Source organism: Oryzias latipes, chromosome 8, assembly GCF_053564925.1.
Source record: "Oryzias latipes strain Hd-rR chromosome 8, Olatipes_Hd-rR_3.1".
Classification (NCBI taxonomy): domain Eukaryota; kingdom Metazoa; phylum Chordata; class Actinopteri; order Beloniformes; family Adrianichthyidae; genus Oryzias; species Oryzias latipes.
Window position 1 is genome coordinate 2,109,479 of NC_136244.1, and position 14,414 is coordinate 2,123,892.

Genomic DNA, 14,414 nt, shown 5'->3' on the forward strand with positions numbered 1-14,414 from the left:
TGAAACACAAAAACACTGTCCTGCCACCTTTTCAAAGTGAGTTTGGTGTAAATAGCATGAACAATGTATTTTTTTTATCTGAGAAGCTGAATCCCATCTTAATGAAAGTGTTCTTCAGTGATTTGTCACGCTGCGGTTTGGATGGAGCTCTGCATCATGCAGTTCATCTGCAGTACGCATGCTGCGTCATTCATCATGGAGCTCTGAAGTTCATTGCTGACTCTGAGGCTGACAGTCATTACATGGTTTTGTTTACAGGCCTTGTTTTTTGGCTTCTTCCAACAGGAAGCGAACCCCCACCCGCCCCCAAACCCCACTCCACCCTACTCAGTCTTGTCTTCTCAGAACTAGAAAAAAATCCCCTGAAAGTGGAGCCACGGCTGCAGGGAATCAGACTCAAGCTAGTTTCAGACGGAGTTGGTGTGAATGCATTCAGAGCTTTCATTGTGGAAGCAGGAAAATCATTTCACATATTTGTTTGAGTTTATGATCAGACACGCTGCTGCTATCTGCCTCTTTTCGTCTAAAAGAAGTAACTGGTTTAGTTTTTAAAAACGCTGTTACCAAAATCTGTGTCCTGCATTGACCTGTAACCCCTGTGCTAACCTAGGCACTTTAACATTGGGAGTGGGGTCATCTAGACCCACTAGACAGTGCTCTGAACCTTTTTTCTTCAATGATTTGTGATCTTCACTGGTGTCCATGGATTACATGAAATCTTTCCACCTTTATCCACCTTTGTCATGGTAGGGAGAACACGTCAATGGAGGGGGGGGGGGGTCATCTAAGATAGCACAAGGGTAAATCAGGCTAAGCACGTGACAGACGTGATGGTTTTAAACAGGTAGAGATGAGGACCGTCGGTGTTCGGTCCTTACATCCCTGGAGAAATTACACTCCAGCTAAGTTTTACTGCAGACTGCAAAAAATGAGGAGGTTTTTTCCACAGTTCAGTCTGCCTGCGTGGGAGCAGAGATGTAGCTGCTATCCCGGGTTACTTTGCCCTGAACTCGGCTTGTTTTGACAAAGTGGCCCGAGGGCCCCGGAGGTCTGGGAATGTCGGAGGCAGCAGAGTCTAGCAGCCTGGCGAGGTCAAGGGGGGACAGGAGCACTGGGGGAAGGTGTGCTGTGCGCGCGGGGGAGGTGTGCGTGTGTTCGTGCTGGGGGTGATCGTGGGTCAGCCTCTGGCTTCAGAGTCGCTGGACCTCATCGGTCAGAAAAACGTGTCCTCTGCTTGAACCCTGGCCGGCCTCAGTGCTGCTGTCCTGGCAGGACCACAGACGTTTCGTCCTCAACCTCAGACCCCCCCCCCCCCCCCCCCCCCCCCTGAACTCACCTTTTCTGCTTTCCCTGCGTCCCAGAATGCACCGCGTCACGACAGCACATACATCTGTGACTCCGTGAACATTGATTTCCGTGGGGTCACAGAAGTCACGCCGCGCGCCCGGTCCGGTCGGTCGGAAGGCACGCATGCGCGCGCGCGCTACAATCAGCGACACTTGGATGGCTTGCTAAGCGTCGCCTGATCCTTTGTTTCAGAGGTAAATGATTTTTTGGCGCAGCAAGAAGAGCATCCATTAACTCTGCTCTTTATTTTATCCCCTCTCCTTCAACCGTTTCCTCCCCCCGCAGCCTCTCTGCAGCTGCGGAATTATTCATTTTCCAGCTCAGTGTCTCTACGCCTCTAACGCAATTCTGAGGCTCGTGCGAGGCGTATTGATTTAAAGCATAACACTTCATAACAGCAGACATGCAACAAAGGTAAACACACGCACGACGAGTTTGAAAACTTTGAGTTCTCCAACAGAAACGCGGGGATGGCGCGCGCTGATCCCGCGTGGATTAAATTGAGAACACCTTCAGCATCTGCTCCCGCAGGGATCAGAGAAGAAAGGCCTCACCGAGCAGGGAACCCAAATGGGGACAGAAACCTCACAGAAGAACAGGCACATCTGCAGCTCTGTGTCACACCAGCACGCCAACACAAACACACAATGCCCCCAAACCGACCTCAGCAACACACGCACAGGAGGCAATAAAACCATAAAACGCCATCTGAGCAATCATGGAGAACAAGCACAGAGATCCTCAGGCATCTTACCTCGGAACGGGACCGCTGTGAGGCGCGTCATCGTCCTGCCCGCCACTCCGTCGCTGCTGTGCCGGAGTTTCATTGAAGTTCTTCCCACAGAGGGGGCAAAGTTTCTGTTTCTGGTGGTGGGACACTTGCGGGACGGAGAAAATGGTTTGGATGGGGAGGTGTGTGCGTGCGTGTATGCGTGCGTGTGAGGGGATGATTTGTGTAACGGAGGGGGGCGGGTTGGGGTGGGGATGTGTCCTCAAGTGTCTTCCAAGACGTCTTCCTTTTCTTCGGTCTCTGCTCCTTCGACCCCCCCTTCTCTCCGGCCATGAGGGCCTCCAGTGAGGGGCTGCCGGACGACAAAAGAAACAGAAGCAAAGAAGAAGCGGCGTTTAAAGGAGAACCAGTGATTAATGATTGTTTCTTGTATAATTCTCGCATTTTTCTTGGGGAGCTGTCCCGTCTGTCTCCTGCAGAAAATAATGGCGGTTTTAGAAAGAAAAGAAACGAAAAACAAAGCTTTGCTCACAAAAAACTGATCTGTTCACGCAGAAAAAATTATATATATATATATATATATATATATATATATATATATATATATATATATATATATATATATATATATATATATATATATATATATATATATGTGTGTGTGTGTGTGTGTGTGTGTGTGGGTGTGTGTGTGTGTGTGTTTGCACGCTATACACTCACGCAGCTTTTCTTTTCTTAAATGGGTAGAAGCAGATAAATGTTCAGAGGGAGTTTTTGCGGCCAGAGAAGGAATCGGCCAACAAGTTGGGGAAAGGGGGTGGGGGTGCTCTTCTTATGGCTAACGCATACGAGCAGGCCAATTTACAGGGCACCTTTTTTTGTTTTGTTTTTTTATTTACTTTTTTTGTTTAAAGTTCAACCAGAGGAATAGTACTTTCTCCCCCCTCTGCTGCTCCATATTTTTCGATGCCTGCTCTCAGAAAAGAAAATGAGAATTAATACGGGAGCCGCGCTGCACAAAAGAAGCCATTCGTCTTGTTGATTATCTATTTGGTTGTCAACGTTTGAGCTATTGCGCTGGCCCGCTCCCTTTATACCATAAATAAAAAATAAATACAACACACATGGGCGCGCCAGAGCAGCCCACGGAACACCGGAAAGGGAGGGAAGATGTTGCGCAGTAGTTACACTAATTTAAGCATAAAAAATAATCATGAAGCATTGATGTTTTCGCCTTTGAAACCAAAGAGGACTGTGACGCATGTGCGCCTGAGCTGCCGTTAAATTAACGGGAGAACGGGAGTGAAACGGGGGGAAGGCTTGTGATTTAAAACAAGATTACTGCGCGTAATGTACCGCGATCACTCAAGGCCGTGACGGACGCATCATCGCGCCCTCCTGCCTGTGCGCCAGAGCGCATTCTGTGTGCAAAAGCCGCAAAAAACCCACTTCTTTGTGTCAACCCCTGAGAAAGCCGCATTCGCCCCAGCAGAGCCAAACTCCCGGCTTCAAATCAATCAACCCAGAGAAATAAATCAGAGTTTGGAGAGGAAAAAGCGCAACTACACATGAAAATATGAATTAAAACCAATTGTTTTTGCGTAAAAAAGAAAACATATCAGACTTTTTTAAAATTTCTATTTACTATTTACAACAGCACATCATGAGGCACAAGCAGAGAAAGGAGCAACTTCATATTCGGGGAGCCAACCAACGTTGGAGAACAGCATTATCCGTGCGTTCTCGCACTGACATTTGGAATGTAAATAAAACATGATCCGTTATAAACAGTCGCAGGGCATTTGAGCGGAGGCACCGAGGTAAACACGGGAAACACGAGCGCCGTGGAAGTGCAGAAAAGCCCAGAGAAAGTGTTCAGAACACGGGGGCGCTCCTCAGCTCCCAGAGTCTCTTTTTGCAGAACCGATGAATTCCAGCAAATAGGAAAAAGGGCCTTTAGTTTGGAAGGTCATAATTATCTTTCGTCCAATAATTTCAAAAATATTAAAGCCCATAAAATTAGCATTTAATGAAACAAACAACAAGAAAAAAGGATGACAAAATACATACAATATATATTTATATATTTACGTACAACTGAGGTAACAGTATAGTACTAGTGCTGCGCTTTTGCATTATTTGGTGTGGTTATTAGTTTTCAGGCAACCTCGATGAACAAGCCCAGTTCGGTGGAGGAAGAAAAAAAACTCCCATGAAGTGTATTTTCATTTCATCAGCGTGACGGACCGCTTCCTTCCCTGCAGCATCACGACACATGGACGAGCACAGGAACACTCGCGCGTACTACCTCTCACACCAGCGCGTGAAAATCTAGATAACATGTTTGTAAAGCTTTTATTCGTTCTTCAAAAGACATTAGGAATTGCAGGAGCAGGACAGGCGCGCGCGCGGCGCTCGTGAGGCAGCTCTCCCTGTCTTTATTCCTTCTCATGTTTTACTGGCAGTAGGGATGTGTGCGCGCAGGCGCGTGCTTGAGAATGCATTTGGGAGGTTGGGACTGGGGTTCCGAATCAAAGATGGAATCTTCCGCCATGACGGATGGAGAAAGGCCATCTGCTCGGAACCGAAGGAGGCTGAGGAGCCCTACTCCTTTAGTGACTGACTACATGTCAGATTAACCCAATACCCCCCCCCCCCGCTCCGTCCTGCTCCGTGAGTGTGTTCAGGTCGCGCCCACACGGACGTGAGAAGGAATCGCTTCGATCCAAAGTGCATTGTCGGTGGTTGCTGTTTTTACTCCTCAGTCTTCAGTTTCAGGGGTCAAACAGAGAACGGGGTTCTGGGTGGGACAGGGGGGCTATAGATGTCCAGAGGGGCGGTTCTGAGAACCAGCCACAGTCTGGGGGAGAGCGGCTCCGTTTGTCCCCGAGCGGACTTTGGTGTTGGGCAGCTTGTGGTCCTTCTTCCACTTCATCCGCCGGTTCTGAAACCAGATCTTGATCTGGCGCTCTGACAGACAGAGAGTATGCGCAATCTCCACTCTCCGCCTGCGCGTCAGGTATCTGTTGTAGTGAAACTCCTTCTCCAGTTCCAGGACTTGCTGGCGCGTGTAGGCCGTCCGCGAGCGCTTCGGTTCTCCCCCTGTGTAGCTGGAGTTTACTGGGAGGGGGGTGTACAGAAAAACAGCGTGTCACCAACAGATCTAACGATCACAGCAAATGTATGCTTAACAATGAAAGAGCGATTCACTCCCTGAGACCAACATACTGCCTTATCGCTGAACAAAAACGTTTCTATAAAGCCGAACCCCCTGCAGGAGCTGCGACCTTCGCCGCCTCGCGCTCTCACGCTCCGCATTCACGCCTGTTTACTCTTTTCCAGAGCCATCGTTGGCTCAACGTGCAGGTGACATCCCGCGCCCCGCGGCAGTGCAGGCGCGTCGACGCAGCTGCTGACGGAGAGCAAACCAAGCGCAGCTCAAGTTTGAGGCTTGGAGAGCGCGCGCTGTTCGGACACGTTTGTACCCGCGCGATCATGGCTGAGAGGAAGGGGGCTTCGAGGAACATTCTTGAGGTTCGGGATCAGCGACGGGCCTGGCGCTTTGGAGCCCTGACAGTTTTCTTTTACAATTCTGGATGGTAGCTTTGTTTGCCTTCACAATGAAGGTGGCGTTCTTGCAGGCGGTGGGGGTGGTGGTGTGGCAGCACACGACCACACTGAATGCCTGGCCTGGTAACTGTTCAGCTAATCTGGAAAACTACAAGCAGACAACAGCAAGCGGACGCGCGGTGCAGAGACTGAGAGCGTGCAGGGCGGAGGTTCGTCCTCCGCCGCCCCTCCGGTAGACTCCATGGACGGCGGGTCTGTTAGACGATGACAGAAAAGCCATATCAGACCGGGACTGCCCGCTTTTACATCAGTATTTTACGGCCGGCTCCATAAACATGAATATTTCATCTGCCATAAAACTCTCCGTCTTCTGGAACGAGCGGGGCTGGAGAGGCTCGGTGGAGAAAAGTCCGCCGTTTATACAAGCACTTAAAATCAAATTACCGAAGCATAAAAGGCAACTTATGGGCTCACTCCAAGTTGTCATAAGACGAAGAATTAGAGTGGAGCAGCCTGAGATCAGGCTTCAAAGGACAGCGCAGCGGAGAGGTGCTATAAACATTTATGGAGGGTGTAATTATATTGACCCTGCACACAGACCAACGTAAATCTTTACGCACAGGCTGCCCCTCTTCCTCACTTTACCGAGAGGAAGCCGCGGCTGCGGACGCAAAGACACAGCGGCGACAGACAGAAACAGAAAAGTTCACATGCAGCTCTCACCGATGTTTACGTGCACCTTCTTCATCCACGGGTACACCACCGGGTCCTTCCGAGTGCTGGCGGGAGAGGAAGCGCCCTGACCGTGAGCCGTTTGGCCGCAGGACGGAGGCGGAGGGGGGCTCGGTGTGACTGAGTTGCAGCGGTGGCTCTGGTCCGAGAATGTGGTAGTCTGCTCCTGCCCCGTCGACAACGCAACATGACCCCGGGGGGGAATGAGCACCGAGGCGGGCTGCGCTGCGCGCTGGCACGGCGTGTAGGGCGGCTCGGCTCGTGGCCGGTGGTTCTGGTGCTGGTGGGGGTGGTAGAGGGAGTCCGGCTGGAAGGCTCCGGGCTCCTGCCTCTGGGAGCTGTAATAGTCCGGAGAGTGACTGGGCAGATAGTCGCTCTGTGAGTACTCCTCGCACGGGGGGAACTTAGGGTCCACATAGTTGGAGTTGATCAAATAGGAACTCATGGCCATTAATTTCAGCCTTTTTGTGGAATTGCACTGACTCGAAAATATATAGCTAAAATTTATATCCCATCCCTTTACTCTTCGGTTATTCCTGTTCCTTTGAACCCTCCTACTTTTCTGTCAAGTGAACAAAGTTAGGGCTGCACGTGACGGCGGTTGGCCAATAGAATGCCTGCTGAACGAGCCCCGGATAAGGAAATGGGATTAAACATACAGACTGCGCCCACACGCGCATGATCGTATGGCCTCAGTTTTTGATTACGCACGCTCCTCCGGTACTTGACCCTGTCTTTGCCGGGTTTTTTTTGTTTTGGCGCTTTAGGCACGCGCTTTTCTCCACCACTTGCAGCTAAAAGCTGGAAGACACAACAAAAGCAAAGCGGCTCTGACACGTTTCGCAAGCGTTTTGAATGAGTGCAGGGGGAGAAGCAAAATACACCCCCCTAGGCCACTGACTGCCAAAAAAAAAAAGTTATAATTGGCTGTAAACAGAAATGACGTCATGTCTATGTGCTTGCTTTCTGCTTGCGCTTTGAATTGGCCGGTACCGGGAGGGGGGGGGGGGTGTCCTGCATCCTGCATCGCCAAACAGCAGTAAACACCGTGTCAGAGATGAATCTGGCTTGTTTAGGATCGATAGAAAATTCATCAAGTGATTCTGGGCGCACGGCCTCCTAAATCACCAGCACAACTTTGCATGAAAAAAAAAAAGGATTCAGCACCATTTTCTGGTAAAGACGTGCGTTAGCACCCCTCCCCACCCAGCCCGTCCCGTCTGGCATATAAAACAGCATGTCCCCCCTCTAGCATGAACTTGTCTTGAACATGGCTGTTCCAACAGAGCCTTGAGTCATTCCTCTCTCCATTACAGTTGGATAGTCACGTGACGTTTAACAGATTTTATCGTAAAATGGTGTTGTAAATTCCTGCTATAAAAAAAAGACTGAACGAACGTCATCCAGCTTTGATTATATTCAGTGAAGACCTGAAAGACTTGATATTTTCCTTTTTTACCTCACAAAGACGTATACGAAAATCAATAAATGCCCAAATGTTTCTCACTTCAGAGGGGAAAAACTCGCGAGCACGCGGCAGCAGTAAAATCAATGCTCTCAGCCCTATACCTTTATTTAAAGAGGGAACCGCTAACAGTTATCTCCACAGCCACACGTTTCTCTCCAAACTCATCCCTGTGCTGCGTCCGCCGCCGCCGCCGCCGCCGACGTGTTTAAGTCCACTATATACTCCCCTAGAAGCGAATTTGTGATTGTTTCATCGACCGTCACACAAATCCGGATCTACAGGGTAGATATAGAAGACATGGGGCTCTCTGCTGGGGCAGCTGCACGTCCGCTGGTTTTTATTGCTCTCAGAACTTCCAATATTCTCATCCTCTGACCTCTGACCTCCGCCAGGCTGTGGGGAAATGAGCCAGGACCACTGACACTGTGGCCTTGAGAGCCATGCGGATCACAGTTTACGCACAAAAAGATAAAAGTAAAACCGAATCAGCTCCATTTTTTTCTCACTGTAAATTTATAAAGACATATTTTATCGTAAGCAATAAGACCTCCTTTTTCTGCAGGTAAACGACGGGATTTGCCCGGCATGGCAGGTCCGCAGTTCTCTGGTGTCACATTGGCGCAAACCTGTTTCAGTCAGCGACAAAAGCAAAGAATCCTCGTTTTTCGTGCATTTTTCTTATATAAAATACATACTTTTTATCTTTTAATTTTAATGGTAAGATAAAATAAAAGTTCCCCTCAAATAAAATCAAACTTTATGCAAACAGACAATTGGATTAGATTTTGAGATACAATTAATTCAAAAAGGGAGTAAATTAAAAAAAAGAGCTCTTGGCAGCTGAACCGTAGAAGACCCAAAAGAATGAACAGAATTTAATGAAGGAAAAGACAAATCACTTGGCGCAGCAAAACGCGGGCCAAGCGGAGAGAAGTGATTGAAGAATGGATGGAGCGGTGAATGGATGGAGAGATCCTCCGCTCTCTGTGGTAAATGACTCGCAATCTGTCCGGCAAACTCTCATTTAACTGAATTAAAAAAAGTCATCCGACCTGCACACAAACAGACCCACACGAACGACCCCTCTCCTTCTTTCTTTCACTCTTTCTGTCGTTTTTTTTCTGTCCGCCTTTTAACGTTTTGTTTTTATTTGTTCTTCTAAATTATTCTAAGCCGCTCTGTTGTGCACGAAACGAAACCTCCGATTTTTTAACGGATTCTTATGACTTTGTGACATTAACAAAAAAAAAATTAAATTAAATAAAAAACAAAATGTTATTCTAAGAATATTGTTCGGATTACTTTGCAACCAGGATTTCCAAGTTACTATTCCAGTGTGGTAAACTAAGTGTCCATAAGAGAGAAAATATAGAAATTCGGTAGCAATGCCTGCTTTTTGCGTTTCCTTCGTCATCCGTTCATCACATATAATTGGCGGCAGCAGCTAATCTCAGATTATTGAAAGTCCTAAATCAAAACGGTTTGATTCTATCGGGCTGCGTTCAAGTTTCCGTCACCTTGACCCGGCATTCTGCTCTGCTGAGGGTCAGCTCAGGTATCGATCAAGGTGTGTTGAGTCTGAGTGCAGCTTTGTCAGCAGCAAACATTCAGGCTATTGTTCTGCTCCAGGCAGAGCTCCGTGTGCTGAACAGAAGTGCGCGCAAAGGGACGATTTATGTTCAAATACGTAGGATTTATGAGTGTTGTTTTGTATGACAAAAATGTTTTATAAATAATTTTTGTTAACTGAAAATTACAAATAACCCCCCCCCCCAAAAAAAAACATATTTGGCAAACACATCTATTGGATATATTCTGTTCTTTTTTCTGAGTGGTTGATTGTTTTTTATGATAAAACTCCGGTTATTAATAAAATGAAAATGAAACTCGGAGTAAAGTGGAAGCGGATTCTGTCACCTTTGAACGAATCACTGCGATAGCTTCATAGAAAAAAAAAGCACTAATGAACATATTTTCGATCAAAACTAACCCGAAACCAAAACAATAGGGGCAAAGGCCGTGTACGAAAATGAAAACTGAAGATAAACAGCCGGAAGTGTGGAACAGCCGTTTTGGAGGCTTTTTTTACTTTAGTCGAAACGCAGGTTTCACTTTTTAAAAACTAAGCAGCAGCTAAAGCGAATGTATTGAAGGGTTAAACGGCCTCGTTATCTGCAGCCACCGGACGTGTCAATGCCATGAAATATTACAGCCGAGAAGCAGGGAAACGCGTTCTGCTCCTTTGTGTCCTTTGAAAAATGATTTCGAGTCCGTTTCCCTGGTTATTCTCATGCAAATGACACAATAAAATTAAAGAAAAAAAATCTAAATGAAACTGGGCCTGAAATCCCACGAGTTTGGAGTTCAGCTTTGTGTTTTTCAAACGCAGACGATTCTTTAATGTATCCAAACGAGACGTGGGTCTCCAAAAATGTTTTTCAAATGTGTTAAAACGATTTTCTTGAGAAGCAAACAGCAGCAGATAAGACGGCATGCAGCCCAAACGACATAAAAAATGACCAAAGCTCGTTTGATACCCCAAATTCAGCAAAGGTGCGAACAGGCCGCATCAGTTATTGACAGCTGAGCATTCAAAAAGCCACGAACAGGCCTGTTTCCACACTGTGACACCTGAACCGCCCTGTCACCACTTTATGACGGGAAAAAGTTATGAAAATGTGAAACATATTTGGGTCGGGGTGGCCCTGAACTCAGCAGGCGCAGAAAGTTGACCAGCATGACCTTTAACCCCCTTCTGACCAGGATGGCCTTCACCATCCACCTTCTCCAGTCCAGAAATCCGTCTAAGCAAAGTTCAGATCAGCCTGAATATGAATCGATCAGCAGAACTCTAAGCTTCTGGGAGGAAGAGGAGGGAAATGAGGAAGGGGTGGGGGTTATGGAGCAGCGTTTGCACGTGGTCTTCCCCTTCCTCTCAGCACGAGCAAAAGCACCTGCCGAGCACAGAACGGCGCGCGCGCGCACGCACGCAAACGTGGGCGAGTTAGGCAGCGTGTTGTTCATTTGTGTAGTGATGAAGGTTACTCACTCCGCGCGCGCGCATCCATCTCCGGTGTTTGCTCTCATCGCGTTTATCCGCGGCTCGGTTCCGTGATTTCCTCCTTCGGCTTTCGCACCTCTGCGCGCATCGCCTCCCTGCCCCGCGTGCTCTTGTTATGGGAGGGGGATTATTCGAGTTCTATCAGGAAAAGGAGATGTCATTTCCGCCGCTGGTCTCTAGAAGAGCGGGATCGTGAGCGCACTGCTTTTCGTCCGCGGCGCCACCGAGACCTGCCGGTGATCCTCCAGCGGGAAGCCGGAAGCGGAGCTCCGCGCTGCTCCTGAGCGGATAAGAGCTGGGGGGACTCGGAGCGGGACAGCTCTGCTGGAGACTGTGGGCTCTTTAAGGCGTTAAGTGTGTGCAGGGACTCGAGTTTTCAAATTAATCTGCGACTTTGGCACACTCTTTGTTTAACAGGCGAGGCGTGTCACCCCGCGTTCCCCTGTGCACATTTTAATGTCGGTGAGACGCGCTGACCTCCAGTTCACCCGCACCAATCCTACCTCCCCCTTTCTCTCTCTCTCTCACTCCCACCCTCTCCGCTCCCCACAGCCTTTCTTTGGGACCTTTCCACCCCTCCACACTCCCTTCTGTTCGCTCGTTCTGTCGTTTTCTTCTCTCCCTCCCTCTGGAAATCGACTTGGAGTCATTACTTGAAGACAAATGGTCAGCGGAGGTGGAGGGGGCTCTTCTTTTCCCTCTCCGTTGCGCACATTTTTCTTTTTCTTCATGGATCATGCCTCCTTTTCCTTTTGTTGTAAATACCCCCCACCATAGTGCTGAGTGCAACCCCCTCCTCTTCTTCTTTCCTTTCCTTTTAGTCACGTGTGCTGCAGTGTCTTCACAAACATGGAAGCAGAAAAACAGAAGCCTGTTGATGGGCTGTCCTCCACACCCTTCGTCCGCGTTAAGAAGATGAAGTCGCCTCTTTCCCGCTGCCATCCGTTCAGCTCCGCGTAAAACAACAGAAATACCAGAAGATCTGCCTATTTATCCACTAAACAACAATCCAGAAACGTTCAAAAAGGAGAAATTTGAAGAAAACGCAAAATAAAATAACAACACACGGACAATTGGTATTTTTCCAGTCAACCAAAATATATAATATAATATAATATAATATAATATAATATAATATAATATAATATAATATAATATAATATAATATAATATAATATAATATAATATAATATAATACCAAAAAACGCTCAGAGAATTACTGGATGTTCCTCACATTTTTAGGGTCTTTTTTAGGCTTGAAATTGACCTCTGATGGTTCCCCTCACCAGTCAACAAGAGGAACCGAAATCTGAATTTAAAGTAGAAACCTCACTGTGACTGAGAGAGTTAAATGAAAAGTTCTAAAAAAAAATCAACTGGACAAACTGTTCCCACCAAACTCTTCATTTTTCATGACCTTTGACTGAGAATCTACACCGACAGACGTGTCCTCTGCGCGTAAAAAGATTCAACTCTAAAAACAAGTGGATTATTTATTTAACCAAATTCTTGGGTTATATTTGTATATTTTTTGGGGATTTTTTTCGGAACAATACGCCTTTTTAGGTCACAGTAGTCTATTTTTATCCTAGTTTATGTTTTCCCCCCTAAATTAGTTAAAAGGTTTTACCCTTTTTTTTAGTAGGGTTAAAATAAGTATGGAACTATTGAGTATTAAGTCTATATTTAGTGTGTTTTAGTGTATATTTAGTAGATATTTAGTTTAGAAAAAAAGAAAACATATGCAATCAAAATTCAAATAAAATATATTTTAGGAGGTGTAACACATTCAACAGCACTGCTACTATAAGAATAAAATACCTTTAACTGACTCTAAAACATAAAGATTATTAATAAACTAATGCAATAATTTGAATTGATTTATTTATTGAAGGATTTCTTTAGTTATTATTATTATTCAAAACAAGCCAATAAAAAGACATGTTTTACTATCTTTTATGCATTTACTCACTATTTACTAAAGAGAAAAAGTTTAAAGTAAAAGTTGATTTTATTTATTGATTTTTTTCTTCATTTTTATTATATGTTTTTATTTTGTATTAGCGTATATAAAATGCTGTGGTAGCGCGTCTTTGTCAAGTCGAAGTATAAGGTAAAGCTGGGGGGCCACACCTGCAGCCCCGCGGACACATCCGTCACGCCCCCCTGTCACTGAACACCTTGCAGCCCCCAGTAGCGCTCTGCAAACTTCCTTGCTCGCCCCCATCAGCCCCCCGTCTGCGCGCAGGACAGGTTTGCTCTGTCGCTGAGTGAGGGGAGGAAGAGGAGGTCAGGCCTTCACCTCCGCTCGGCCTCCTGCTATCGAGCTCTGATCTGTGCCCCCGCCCGCGTGCCGCTTTGCCTTTGACAGTGGAGTGACTAAGGAGGAGAGGCGAAGGAGGAACTCACGCACGACCGCGAACTTTTGACCTTTCAACTCGCTGAACCCTCTGTCCAGTGGTGGAGTTCTCCTGACATTCCCCCCCTCCTCCTCCTCTTCCCTCCGTCTGTAAGACAGGAAGGCGCGCGGGGGGCGGGAGCGCTGGGTCTGAAGGAAAGTAGGACACTGGTTTTTAGGGGAATGCCTGACTGGTGCACTGGTGGTTGAGTTGTGCGGTTTGTGTTCGCGGAGTCTGCGCGCGGAGGACGAAAGGGGCATCAGATGAGTCAGGATGGCAGACTCACTTCTATTTCTTCTCCCGTGCGTCTGTGCGGGAGACTGGGGTCAATGCTGTCTGTTGGTACACTCTGAGGACTGAAGTCAGGACTCGACAGATCAGGTTCAGCTTTAGAGTATAAAGGGAGGGGGTCCCCGCGGCAGGGAAAGGCTGGAGCCACTCGCCTCTTCCTGATCTTCCTGGTCTGAAGCGGGCTCTGGTGGCGGTGCGAGAGAGCTGCAATCTCCAACAAATGTTCTCTGCTCTCCAGACACACAGGAGCAGCTCATCAAGGCAAGAAAAAGAAAAAAAAACAGCATAATCAAATATCATGCAGAAAGTCAGCGCAAACAGCCTACGAAACAAGACACTAATTTATGAAGTCTGAAAAAAGTCTGCTTTGATTGCTCTCTTACGCAGTCACGCAGAACACCTGCGGCTCTTTTTAAATCACTTTGAGCCTTCGTGTCGCGCGGCTATCAGAAACAGGAGCTGGTTCTGGAGCCGCGTGGTCTCTGCTGCCCGGAGATGTTCTCTCAGATTTTTAGAACTTCTGGGACTTGAAAGACCAGAAGAGACAAAGGTCTTGTTTAGGTGAGACCTGCGAAGATTTTTAACCTTTAAAAAGGATGGAAAGTGAACAGTTGATCAAGCAGCAGCAAAATAAATAAATAAATAAATGAATAAATAAATAAATAAATGAATAAATAAATAAATAGTCAGACCTTTCGAAATAGACCGTTGGATGAAGAAGGGAAATCCCGCTCTGTTGCTTGATCACAAAAATGACCAAACTTTCTGTTATAGAATAATTTATGCGTATTTCTGTTTGTAAATTTCCCAGTATGA

At 46.9% G+C, this 14,414-nt stretch overlaps 2 protein-coding genes across 9 annotated transcripts in view; both read right to left on the reverse strand.

Moving 5' to 3' along the window:
• Positions 1 to 14,414, reverse strand: part of hoxb3a (homeobox B3a) — a 77,729-nt gene that overhangs the window by 41,612 nt on the left and 21,703 nt on the right. For 5 of the 8 annotated variants that reach the window (XM_023957831.2, XM_023957827.2, XM_023957826.2 and 2 more), the window contains one exon: positions 2,102 to 2,429. The gene's annotated coding sequence lies outside the window, so the exon portion shown is untranslated. Of the gene's footprint in view, positions 1 to 2,101; positions 2,430 to 10,896; positions 11,819 to 13,317; positions 13,457 to 13,593 lie in introns of those variants that run through there. The other 3 variants (XM_078951094.1, XM_078951096.1, XM_023957829.2) reach the window with 3 other exon arrangements.
• Positions 4,082 to 9,582, reverse strand: hoxb4a (homeobox B4a). The gene is made up of 2 exons (XM_023957839.2): positions 6,371 to 9,582; positions 4,082 to 5,197 (listed from the first exon to the last, which is right to left on the reverse strand). Exons 1-2 carry the CDS (start codon positions 6,828 to 6,830, stop codon positions 4,896 to 4,898), a joined length of 762 nt encoding a protein of 253 aa, XP_023813607.1. The 5' UTR covers positions 6,831 to 9,582; the 3' UTR covers positions 4,082 to 4,895.

Excerpts from the sequence above, each read along its gene's own strand:
- hoxb4a (XM_023957839.2), bottom strand. The coding sequence starts at position 6,830 with ATGGCCATGAGTTCCTATTTGATCAACTCCAACTATGTGGACCCTAAG. Across the intron at positions 5,198-6,370 it reads GAAGGTGCACGTAAACATCG|TAAACTCCAGCTACACAGGG; the intron begins GTGAGAGCTGCA and ends CCCCCCTCCCAG.